At 43.2% G+C, this 13,041-nt stretch overlaps 1 protein-coding gene across 2 annotated transcripts in view; it reads right to left on the bottom strand.

The window, feature by feature from the left end:
- Nucleotides 1-345: 345 nt before the first annotated feature.
- The window catches only part of MAP2K1 (mitogen-activated protein kinase kinase 1), a 39,499-nt gene continuing 26,803 nt past the window's right edge, over nucleotides 346-13,041 (bottom strand). For both annotated transcript variants that reach the window (XM_069985901.1, XM_069985911.1), the window contains 6 exons: nucleotides 11,957-12,081; nucleotides 9,494-9,701; nucleotides 6,652-6,716; nucleotides 4,438-4,499; nucleotides 1,849-1,894; nucleotides 346-1,701 (listed from right to left, as the gene is read on the bottom strand). In XM_069985901.1, the coding sequence (XP_069842002.1) occupies nucleotides 1,588-1,701; nucleotides 1,849-1,894; nucleotides 4,438-4,499; nucleotides 6,652-6,716; nucleotides 9,494-9,701; nucleotides 11,957-12,081 (620 nt within the window). In that variant the 3' untranslated portion in view covers nucleotides 346-1,587. The remainder of the gene's footprint in view (nucleotides 1,702-1,848; nucleotides 1,895-4,437; nucleotides 4,500-6,651; nucleotides 6,717-9,493; nucleotides 9,702-11,956; nucleotides 12,082-13,041) is intronic.

The raw sequence follows: 13,041 nt of genomic DNA, 5'->3' as shown, positions 1-13,041 counted from the left end.
TGTTCAAAAACGGCATTAAAAATTGAAATCTATAATTTAAATATGTAAGGGCCCAGTATATAAAAAGGTGAGTCTATTAATTCTATGTGGAACCAAGAATAAAATATCTTCAATAGCATTTATTGTGGCAACCAGAAGGAAGAACATGACATCACTCCAGTTGTGCATTTGTGAGGGGCCATTTTTCCATTTCACTAGTTTTTATAAATTTCAATTAAAGCCAAAAGGGGGAAGGAAGAAGGAACCATGGACCACCCCTATGAATTATGGTTACAGGGCCCCTTCAAACATATAATGTGACAGAATAGTTGCCTATGTTACAATATTCAGTCCAGATCAGACAAGTCTTTGTCATAGGTTTATTGTAGTCAAAGATAATACATCTGAGTATTCAAGAGGTACAGGTTATAAGGACTGAAGGCTTCTCATGGAACCAGTGGCCGGCTGGCATCGGCCTCCCCTTCATCACCTCGGAGTGCCCGCCGTATTTAGCGGCTTACATACACTCGGTACAGGATAACAATGAGGATTAGAAGCCTGACACAGCAAAAGATTCTGAGCGATCACATCACATCACATTCAAATAGAAAATAAATATGAAAATTCAGGGCAGGTGAAGAGGCACAGGCAGGAGGCGGCAGGACGACTGCTGGATACACATCCCCTCCTCTACCGGAGCAACATGCAGGGGTACTATCCTTTAAACGCTAGAGATTTGCCATTGCTCGGCTCTAAAGCTCCATGTGCCTGTAATAAAATTGTCTCCGCTGCTAATGATTTCTGTGGTCGATAAGAAAATCTCAAATGCAATATTATTACTGATTCTATTAAAATGTACTAAAACAAAGTGGTTTGTACCAAGAGATTTAGTGCAGTAGATAGTTTACCGCTCCGGCAGAGAAGAGTTATTTGCAAAAAGGCAGATTCCTAGAAGGTGGCAGGCTCTGGGTTATGGCTTAGGACGCTGGTTTTATTGCGGACAGCTAGCCGCATGGCTCAGATCTCCAGACAGCTCCAGGAAGCAGACTGGCAGTGTGGGCTGTATTGTAGCAGTCTCATATGGGACCAATCTTAGCTGTCACTAACAGTAATGGGAAGAAAAATATTTATTATTTTAGAGAAATATATCTAAATAACTGGTACAAAATAGACATTTGTATCTTTACCTGTTCAAGCTGCTTTAGCTCAATGGCTTACAGAAAGACGACAATAAGATAATTATTACAGACGTCGGCTGAGGTTGGTCCTACATGTGACTGAGCCATTGAACCCTATGTTAGGAAACTGAAATGGACAGCTTATTCCCCTCCTTAAAGACTAGAGGAATCCTCTTGTTATGGACTGAAAGCGTCATGTGTACCACAAAGCATCATGGGATAGAAGCTAGGATCTTACTGCAAGTTAAGCCCACGGGAGACACTGGGATACAGCTATTCTTGACCAACACCCTCCTCTGATTGAAGGGGTGTGGAGAATGAATATAAACCGTTTATTTTTGGCACGTTCTGCAGAGATCCCTGCAAGATGGCAGAAGCGGGATATGTTGGCGGTAGCTCTCTGCCTGGACCAGCTTCTCGTCTCCTCTCCTCACACACCGGCTGCATGAGTGGGGGTGCTGGGCTGTTTCAGGCCCATAGTAGAACACAGCCAACCAGCAAAGTCCACCTCTTCTTGTTCTGACGTCTTAATGAAGCTGTGAACCTGAAGGGCAAAAGGAAGACGCGTGTCAGTGACAGATGGAAACATTGATGGGTTCTTACGCCCATGACGTTCGGGCAAGTGCCCAAGAAATTCTTCTGCATTTCATAGATCACAATCTTGACATTTGCTAAAAGAGGAAGTCATTACCATAAGCTGCTTGAGGTCGGCTCTCTCTGCTGGATTCTTCACCAAGCTGGAAGAATAAAAATGAAATTTACTGTTACAAGGCTATTCACAAGATAAGACATTACCATTCTAATATATATTTTTTTGTTTGGGGTCGGGAGGAGGGGAGGTACAGGTTTTGTTACGTTAATGTACGCGAGACATTATAGCGTACATTTCTCCTTTTGTAGTTTTTAGAAAATTCCCAACCATATTACCATAGGGGGAACCCCTGGGAGGCTCACTTATAGGGAACTCCTACTCCTATTCAAACCTTAAAGAGGATGTACCATCAGGTACATCCTCTTTAATATGACCCACGGATAGAACGGCGCCATATCAGGAAAGCCGGTGCCGCGTTTCCCATGTACAGCAATGTTTTATCCACGGGTACCGGGCTGGGGCTGAAGCACAGGAGGAGGGCCGGCCCTCCCCCAGTGCTTCAGCTTCGGCCCAGTACCAGTGGATAGAACGGCGCCATACACAGGAACCAGGCCATGGTTCAAAAAACGGACCGCGGTACTGGCTTCCCTGTGACAGCGCCGTTCTATCCATGGGTCATATTAAAGAGGACGTACCTGATGGTACATCCTCTTTAAGGGGTTTTTAAATAAAGCAGTTGGGAAGATGATCAAACCAGACATGTACATACTGTATACATGTAAATGAGTCAAAAATGTGTTTTTCCAGGTAACATGACCTACATCCCTATTTTCCTCCTCCATGAATCTGACTACTTCCCAGTCTCCTCTCTGAACTCTGACCCCTGATGTTGCCATGCAAAAGAGCTCACACTTTCCAATCGCCCTTGCTTGCATACCCCATAAATAATAACAAAAAATATGCAGCATAACTGAGCATGCTCGACCATCTCAATTGATGCACCTAAATGGTCGCAGCCATGAACAATAGCGCAAACGAATGAACACATATACAGAATTAGGAAGTGTATGTATCTTTCATACAGTACATTCTGAAGTGTTTTTATATCTAAAGTATATATAATTTAATTTAAAGTAACAGTTTTTTTTCTGCTATTTATCTTTGTGTTAAAACCCCTTAAAATTAGTTTTGTGTAGGGGCAGGTAATGCCTTCTGGTTCAGTGTTATATTCTGGCTGAGATTTGATGACTGCCTTGCCTGTCACCAGATACCAAGCATCTTATGGGAGACTGAAATCTGTTTGTCTTTCCTGTTGTGATATACACTAAACATATACCATTGCATAACTATACTGAGATATGTCATATGTCATTTTAGTATGCACTATAAAAAGCGCCTAACACATGCCAAAAGTACTCAAAACCATTAGTGATGAGGGAACTCGGCATTTGACTCCCAGTGGAGAAGTTGAATGCAGCCCTAGGGCTGCCAGGAAAACATGGATATGGCCTATGGCTGTTTTCTAGGACTCCCTAAGGCTGCATCCAACTTCTCTAGCCACTGGGAGTCAATCACTGGGCATTTGGGACCGGCAAGTTCACTCATCAGTACCAATCATGGATTAAAGGGGTTATCCAGTGCTACAAAAACATGGCCACTTTTGCCCCACTTTTGTCTCCAGTTCAGGTTTGGTTTGCAGTTAAGCTCCATTTACTTCAATAGAGCTGAGTTTCAAACCCCACCCAATCTGGAGACAAGAGTGGGGCAAAAGTGGCCATGTTTTTGTAGCATTGGATAACCCCTTTAACCCAACATTGCCTGGCTGCTTCTTGACATTGCTGTCATTCAGTAGCTAATGGTTGTCTGTCCTTTCCCACTGCAGGAGACAGGTCAGTACTGCGGCTAGTGATTGGCTGAGCGGGCTGTCACCCCCAGACGAGTCCATCTCGAAAATGTAGGAGGGATCGCTCAGCCAGTGACCCAAGCATTCCACACCGGGGACATACAGAAAGGTAAGAATAGTCTGTTATTTTTGTCCATTGGCAGCAATATATGAAAAGCACAATATCGCTTTAAAGTATGCTTTAAAAGGGGTAGTGCGGCGCTAAGAAATTATTCACAAAATAACACACATTACAAAGTTATACAACTTTGTAATGTATGTTATGTATGTGAATGGCCCCCTTCCAGTGTTCCCCGCCCCTGCCCGTGTACCCGGAAGTGTAGTGCAATAGCAGTGATTGGCTGAGCATAACTGTGCTCAGCCATTCGCGGCTGAGCAAAGTTATGACGCGGCAGAGGGGGGGGGGGGGGGCGGCATGAGCGGGTCGGCCGGCCTCCCGAAGATGACGTCTTTGACAAGATTACAGAAGGGGTCGATCGACACGGATCAGGTATGTATACTGCACTACACTACTGAGTACACGGGCGGGGGGCGGGGAACACGGGAAGGGGGCCATTCACATACATAACAAAGTTGTATAACTTTGTAATGTGTGTTATTTTGTGAATAATTTCTTAGCGCCGCACTACCCCTTTAAGAACATGTCTAGTTCACTGTAGAATGTCCCATGCAAACGTGTATGCATCTTGAGCTGAAATCTTGAGACTGGTGTAAAAATTCACATAGCTGTACACACATTAGTCATGTGTAAGTTTCCCTGCGTGATAACCATGTTAAGAACCCACCATTTATTCACAAAGTCCTGGAATTCAGCACCAAACACTCCACTGGGCAGCTTGGGAGGTGGCTGTAAGTGGGAAGAATAAGGACAAGGCGTTACACAGAGATAAATCACATGTAAGATGACAAGAAGAAAGTAATCTGCCGCAGAACTTGAGCAAAGCAGGCGTATTGGTAAAATATGGAGATTACAACATTGCGGTGGGAATACTACTTACCTTTGTATTTCCTCCAGCCTGCTTGTAGTGACTACAGGAAACTGTAAACAGCCAAATAGGCCGTTATACACAGTTTATGTAACTTGTATAGGGTATTAGAAGTCGTGTAAGCAGCATTAACTCGCAGGGCGATGCTATTAATGCAGCTCCCAAGTCGCATTAATACTGCATGAAACCGGTGTTTCGCTTCCTGACCTTCTCCGACTGGTGAAAGCCAAAAGATTCCTTGTTATCTAGACAGGGGCAGGTCCCGGAGGTGGGATCCGCATCTATCACACATTTTTGGCATATCTTGTGGACACGCCATAAATGTTGAAGATGGGAATACTCTTCCTGAAATGTTCACCAAAAGGCTGTCAATCCACACAATAACTCAAATATATCTACCTGTCATGTCGCAGCTTCTGTTAGGAACAACATCTCCTTATGTCAGACACACACAGAAGTAATTGTGATGTCATTTTAAACTATATATTTAAAAAAAACTGCACATCTCTGTTGCTGTTATTAGGTCCGGGAGAGCCCCCCTCCATGGTGCACAGCTATTTCTCATTCTATCCACCTTACACACTCCCCTCTGTTATGCCAAGCAAACTGTACAGGCTAGAACTGTGCTGGGGCTGATGATTTACACAGTACAGTACTAGGTAGCACTAGAAAATGATGTGTTGGGTTTGCAAGGTGCTATATCTGCAGAAAGGAAAGAAACAGCAGCTACAGTAAGGAAAGGCTAACATTAAGCACCAAGCACCTACTGAGAAGTTAAAAAGCGGGGAAGATTAAAGTACTTGAAATAGAAAAATAGCGGCACTCACCATGTTATAGAAATTCTGAAGTTCCTTTATTGATAAAAACGAAAAATCATAACAGCAGGTGAGATGCCAGTGAAAAGCAATGTGTGTTGCTAGTTACAGCTGTTTCACGCTCTCCCAGCACTTCTACAGGCAACACACATTGTTTTTCACTGGTGTTTCACCTGCTGTTATGATGTTTCATTTTTATCAACAAAGGAACTTCGGAATTGCTACAACGCAGTGAGTGCCGCTATTTTTCTATTTTAAGGGGTTATGAAGTTGAAGACTATGTATCGCTAGCTGAGCACCCCACATAGACTTTTACCTATTCCATTTATCTGCAAGTGTTTACCCTTTGCATGCCAGCAAACAGGGTGCCTCATTAGAAGGTGATCCCTGCTGTGCCGGTGCGGTCTCATATTATTAAAGTGGAGATTAAACTACAGCACAGTGGGCATCCCACTTACTGTAATTTGTCCTGCTTTGTCTGTTACTAGAGACAAATATCTCCTAACAACAGGCAAGGGACACAGAATGCAGAAAAGGGAGACGCCTAGTGACCAATATCACGTTTTTCTTAAGTAAAGAGTAATTTTTGGTAAATGGAGTGATTTACTAAAATGTTAGGAAACACATAGGCTACCACATGGAGGGACAATGACGGAAACTAGTGTCCATTTAAGTCAAGTTTAGGGTAAGCACATCCAAGTCTAAGGGCCTATTCCCACATCCCGTATTTTATGGACATCACTAAGGGGGAAGCCCTGTAGTGGAGTGTTTCACTGGTCAGCATGATGTATTAATATCATGCCGGGAGTGGGGAAACTGTTTGAATCTCTGCAGCACTGTAGTGATGTCCATAAAATACAGGACATGGGAATAAGCCCTTAGGCCTGATATACATGACATCTGTTTCAAGATAGCAGCTTTTCTGCAGCTTTAGAATCCCTTTTTAACTTGGTAACTTGTAAATGCAACATCGCAGCTGTCCCTACCACACCAAGCAACAAAAGTAAGCAGTACTACAGCACAGGTCTTGTGAATGCCCTGTGTATGTTTCCTCTTTAACCCATGAGTTTTAGTACCTGACCATACATTTGTACAAAGGAGTAATCTAATATGGTCTAACCACTCCTTACCTCCAGTGGGAGGTAAGTATTATGTACAGGACATGTCAGTATATACATAGATCTAAAAATACATTTACCTCATTCACTATATAATCCAGTAACTCAAAAATGGCCATGGGAGGTCGACTGTCTGGACCATAGGCTGCAAAACAAGAAACAATATTATAAATCCCGAGGCGGGATAATCTCGCCAGGTATAGCCAGTACAAAATACAAGTCAAGGCATTGCACATGTGTATTTCTTACATTTTTTTCTATAATTGTAACGTCTCATAGTGATCTGGGTGTTAAAGGGTCTTATCCACTTTAAAGTGATGGTGCATTTTAAGAATAGGGCATCACTTCAGTGAAGGTCCCAATTCTGGGTCATCATCTGGTTATGAGAATGAAGGGGGAACAGAGTTAATTCTAAACCAGTGTTGAACCCTCTTCATTTTCACAAACAGTGACAGCCCGGACCCCCCCCCCCCCCCCCCCAATAACTAGTGATGGTGTTGCAGAAAATTAAAATCCCATTTAACCTTTGTGCACTTCCAGCCTTCATAGTGTTTTTTTCCCCAAACAGCACAAGAATATTATGCTTTATGGCTAATCGCAGAAATATACAGCTGACTTAGTAGTACAAAAACATGAGTCCACTGTATTGTTATCAAGCTGCTAGCATCTAAGTGGCACAATATTAGTTTTAGGCTGCAAACACACAGGGCAGATCCGCTGCGGATTTCTCGCTGCGAATTCGCAGTGAGATCTGCTGCAGATCCCTGCCCTGTAATGTCTATGGGCAGACAAGCTCTCAGCAGGATTGACATCCCACTGCGAGTATGTAAAGAGACCGCCCAGTTAACCCCCTGCCGGACGGAGCATATACATTACCTGCTCCGCGATCCAGCTTGCTCCAGGGGTTCCCAGCTAGACATCCCGCTCAGCTAATCAGTGTGCTGCCACGCCGGGAACCCCTGAAGCAAGCCAGATCGCGAAGCAGGTAATGTATATGCTCCGTCTGGCAGGGGGTTAACGGAGCAGTCTCTTTACATACTCGCAGCGGAATGTCAATCTGCCCATAGACATTACAGGGCAGGGATCAGCAGTGGATGTCGCTGCAAATTTGCAGCGAGAAATCTGCTGCAGATCCACCCTGTGTGTTTGCAGTCTAAAAGAGGTTGTCCAGCGAAAACCTTTTCTTTCAAATCAACTGGTGTAATAAAGTTATAAAAAGATTTCGAATTTATTTCTATAAAAAAAAAAATCTCAAGTCTTCCCATACTTATCAGCTGCTATAGGTCCTGCTAGAAATGTCTTATTTTCAGTCTGACACAGTGCTCTCTGCTGACATCTCTGGCCGAGACAGGAACTGTCCAGAGCAGGAGAGGTTTTTCTATGGGGGGTTCCTATAGAAAACCTCTCCTGCTCTGGACACTTTCTGCTGACAATCTCTGGCTGAGACAGAGAGAACTGTGTCAGACTGAAAATAAAACAACATTTCCTGCAGGACATACAGCAGCTAAGTAGAATGAGAAGACTTGAGATTTTTTAATAGAAGTAAATTACATATCTATATAACTTTCTGACACCAGTTGATTTGAATGAAAAAGATTTTCACTGGACAACCCCTTTATGAGAACCTCTTAAAATGTTCGGCTTTAATGTTATCCAAACCTGAATGCTTGCCATTTGACTCGCAGCGGCTGCTGAAGAAGGATGCCGTCCTAGGGCTGCCAGGAAAACATGGATACAACCTGTGGCTGTATACAAGTTTTCCAGGATTTCCTAGGTCGGCATCCATCTTGTGCACAGATTCACTTCATCAATTTTCAGTAGCTTTTCAGCTCCATTTGTGTGCGGTGTGTAATGTATCTCCCCACCCCAGATCCGAAATTTATCAGCGTTCTGTTCCAATGATGATAATACTACACAGGTGAGCCTTAGAAATACGTGTTTGGTTCTTGTATTACACCTCCTCTGTGTTTACTGATGTATTTAGAGTACTTCCAGGCATACTAAAGCTAACAGTGTGCACAGCTTACATAATGCTGAGAAAGTGTCATGTACCCCATCAGTCATCTATGCAAGCTATCAGAGATCCAGTAGCGAGTACTGCCTAATGTCTATGCTGGTGATAAATAGCAGAATTTCTATCCCCTCCAGGTTTCTGTCTACAGTACACAACCTCTCTGCTGCTGGGGAAAACAAGATTGCTGATGTCGTCGGTATTTAACATGTTTGTTACCTTTATTTCTATGCACAGATCCATTCTGTGATCTTATGGAATTGAAGAGGCAACCATTAAAACTAAATGAAGATTGCAAATTCACGTAAAAAGGTCCAGCGAAAATTTTTATTTAATTATATTCACCCCTAAAAGTTATACAAATCACAAATATACATTTATTACAGGAAATGCTTATAAAGTGCTTTTTCCCTGCACTTACTACTGCGTCAAGGCTTCACTTCCTGGATAACATGGTGATGTCACTTACTGGATTAAATGGTGATGTCACTTACTGGATTAAATGGTGATGTCACGACTCTACTCCCAGAGCTGTGCGGGCTGTGGCTGCTGGAGAGGATGATCAAAGAGGGACACAGGGCACTGGCGGGACACTGAGCATCCCCCTGCCATCATCCTCTCCAGCAGCCACAGCCCGCACTGCTCTGAAGTCGGGGCGTGACATCACCATGTTATCCAGGAAGTGACATCACCATGTTATCCAGGAAGTGAAGCCTTGATGCAGTAGTAAGTGCAGGGAAAAAGCACTTTATAAGCATTTCCCGTAATAAGTGTATATTGGTGATTTGTATAACTTTTAGGAGACAATACAAAACTAAGACTTTCACCAGACTTCTCCTTTAATGGATTTGTTCTGAGCAGATATGTAAAACACAGAAGGAAAAGCAGAGACCAGCAAAAGCAACACTTACAGCTAATGGGACGTCCTGGTGGTCTGGGACGAGGGGACAGATCAGATGATGCAGGGTCTCCTTCCACAGAACAGCCAAAAATCAGCTCCAACTCCTTAGCATCAGGAGGTGGGATTGGATACCGCCCAATGGCCATTTCCACCAGTGAGAGACCCATGCTCCAGATGTCAGACTGCACAGAGTAGTGTGTGCCTTGTAGACGCTCCGGCTAGAAGAACAGAACACATTCAGATACTCAAACAGTGTCAAACACAACACAAGATTGCAGAGTGATATCCAAATGACTGGAAGCTTTTTTTTTTTCCTTAAAGGAGAACTCTGGCAAAAAAAAAAAGTTTTTTTCAAAACAACTGGTACTGTTGAGACCAATCAACAGGTACCAGAAAGTTTTATATAGATTTGTAAATTACTTCTATTTAAAAATCTCCAGTCTTCCAGAACTTATCAGCTGCTGTATGTCCTGTAGGAAGTCTGACACAGCGCTCTCTGCTGCCACCTCTGTCCATGTCAGGAACTTTGCAGTAGTAAATCCCCATAGAAAACTGCTCTGGACAGTTCCTGAGGTGGCAGCAGAGAGCACTGTGTCAGACTGGAAAGAATACACCACTTTCTGCAGGACATACAGCAGCTGATAAAGGCTGGAAGACTGGAATTTTTTTTAACATAGAAGTAATTTACAAATCTATACAAAACTTTCTGGTACCAGTTGATATGAAAAAGAAAGAAAACATTCCGGAGTACCACTTTAAAAGGATACAAATATCTTTTGTATTTTTTATTTCTTATTTCATACTATTTAAAAAAACAACACATAAAAGCGATATCTTTTAAAGGGTCTGTCTATGATTAGAAAAATATTGCCAATTTCTTCCAAGAACAGCACCACACCTATCCTCAGGCTGTACATGATATTACAGCTCAGCATCATTCATTTCAATGGAACTGAGCAATAATACCACACATAGAAAAACAGCCCTGTGCTCAGTTTAACGCAGGACAATTCCTTTGAAATCTTCTACCATTTTGTGTCTACAGCTCCCAATGCAGATATATATGCCTCCTCGGATAAAGACTACATACAAACCCGGTGTGTAGTCAGATCCTTCAAGTAAATGTTACACCTTACTCTGCCTAATTGTCTTCTGTCAGTCAGTTAGCAAGAAAAGGGGGGGGGGGGGGACCAGACAGAAAGTAAGACTAAATCCTCCAAACAATAGCATGTGTCCTAAAAGGGTTGTCTCAAGAAGATAACCCCTTCTGCAAATATATGAATGTCCTGAACCTGCAACCACCACTGTGTTTAGCACCTTCCCATAAAGCTCAGACAAAGTGATCCTGACTGCATATATATATGGAGGGGATGTCTTAGTGAGAGTGACAGCAGGGTCACAGTTCAGGCAGAAAACCAGGAAGTGATCAGATCCATGGGGGAGAAGACCAGAACAGTGATGTAGGCCATTTTATTTATATGTAATGGGGTACAAATGTGGTGTTTATTAGAAGTATGTTGTACACATCTAATTTCTTGTGAGGAAAACCCCTTTAAAAAGGGGTTATCCAGTGGTACAAAAACATGGCCACTTACTTTTAGAGACAACACGACTCTTGTCTCCAGTTCAGGTGCGGTTTGCAATTAAGCTCCATTCACTTCAATGAAACTGAGCAGCAAAACCTGACCCAAACTGGAGACAAGAGTGGGGCTGTCTCTGGAGGAAAATAGCCATGTTTTTGTAGCGCTGGATAGCCCCTTTAATATCTATACCCTCTATGCACCAAAGAGAGTAGATTTCAGTACTGCTATTTAATACCTGACATCTTGCAGATCTATGCCAGTGGCGCCCAACGTGATTACCAGTCCAATAAAATCTACTCCCAAAAAAACCCTAATCCCCTTCTCCCTTGAAAACAAATATGGGAGTAGGGGCAGCAAAATTATTCTACAGCTATATTCTGGTCAGGATTTTCTTTACTTCTTTGCCTGTCCGAGTATTACTGGCAAGTTAAAATTATTTTCCATCCATACCGCAATGCCGACAGCACTGCTATATACAGTATACGCGCCAAGTGTTCCATACAAACCTCACAGGAGGACTTCTGCAGCAAAGTGTTAACAATCTGTTTTCTATAATACATCAGAATGTCTCTGGGAGACATCATGCAAATGGAATACACCCACCCCCACCCCCAAGTGTATCGGAGAGCTGTTATTACACACACACATACACACAGTGTGGGAGGACATTTCTAATACTCCATCTGCTGTGTGACACACAATGTGCACAAGCTGGATCCAGTGCACATTTCAGTACGACACACGGCAATCGGCAAGTGACATAACGCAACATGCAACACACAGCATGTACTCTATACACCATAACCTACAGTGCACGCAGGGAGAATAAGGCTAGTCCGTAGACGTATAATGGCAAGACCTTATACGCCAAGAGGTATACAGACACTCACAGACATGTACGATCTTGTCCCCACAAAAGAATTTGCCATAGAGTCAATGAGCTGTCCGCTGACGCCAAAGTCGCACAGTTTAATTTCTCCTCTGGAGTTCACGAGGATATTAGATGGCTTCACATCTACAAGAGAGAAAAAGAAGCATTAGGGAGAGTAGAAAAGAGCAGTGATATAAGTAGCGTAGTCAGAACTGTAGGGAGCAGACAGCTGTAAGGGGGGCCGCCAGCCTCGGCTGCATCTCTATGTCAGCCCGCTATTCAGAGTATTCTCCCTCTAACAATATGTTTCAGTTACTAGGAGACAGATGCTCTAAAAGCTTCTCCCATGGGGGCAATTACAGCACTTGTGGATTAACTCTACTGCTACATGGAGATTCAGACTTCCTACTGACAGCCTCCCGCTGTCCTTGGTGAAAGTGGGAGCCGTATACAGTCATCAATCTGATCTGCTGTCATTTCATACACTGGATGTGGTACACCTAGCCGGCTCGGATACGCCTGATCGCTGCCCGCCGTCTACTGACGGGAACAGTCCAGATTGCATATTGTTTCCAAACTAATCTGCATGATGCAATGTGGTTGCAGATGGACGGCTCTTACTTTTCACTGCAGCCATTTAGCTTCCACCATTACACAACGGCACACTTACTTTACTGTATGTACCTATCTGATATGGATAATAAGTGGTATGGCCGTGACTACAGCTACTGTGGATCTCTTCCCAGCTTTTCAGACCTTCCCCTGCTGCAGTATTATTACATAACTGGAGATACAAAAAAAAAAAAAAAAAACAGCTTGACATCCGGCACTTTCAAAAACATGGAGATACTTTACTCAGGATCCATAAAGACATAGCATACAGACAGGCATTCGTATGCAAGTCAAAACACATAGGGAATTTTTGGATGTGTATGACTATCTATTTGTATGCCATGCTTTGATGGATATTGAATCAAGCGTCTCAATCTCCATGACCTGGGAGGTGCCAGACATCAAGCGTCTCCCCTATGACTGAGTACCCCAGCTATATGCAGAAGATGACGTACCATTGACAAAGATCTAGTGTGCAGCTCGGGCTATTCA

This window comes from Dendropsophus ebraccatus, chromosome 1, assembly GCF_027789765.1.
Source record: "Dendropsophus ebraccatus isolate aDenEbr1 chromosome 1, aDenEbr1.pat, whole genome shotgun sequence".
In the NCBI taxonomy this organism is placed as follows: Eukaryota; Metazoa; Chordata; class Amphibia; order Anura; family Hylidae; genus Dendropsophus; species Dendropsophus ebraccatus.
Note: the sequence above shows the minus strand (reverse complement) of the source record. Positions and strands in the feature narration are given on the sequence as shown.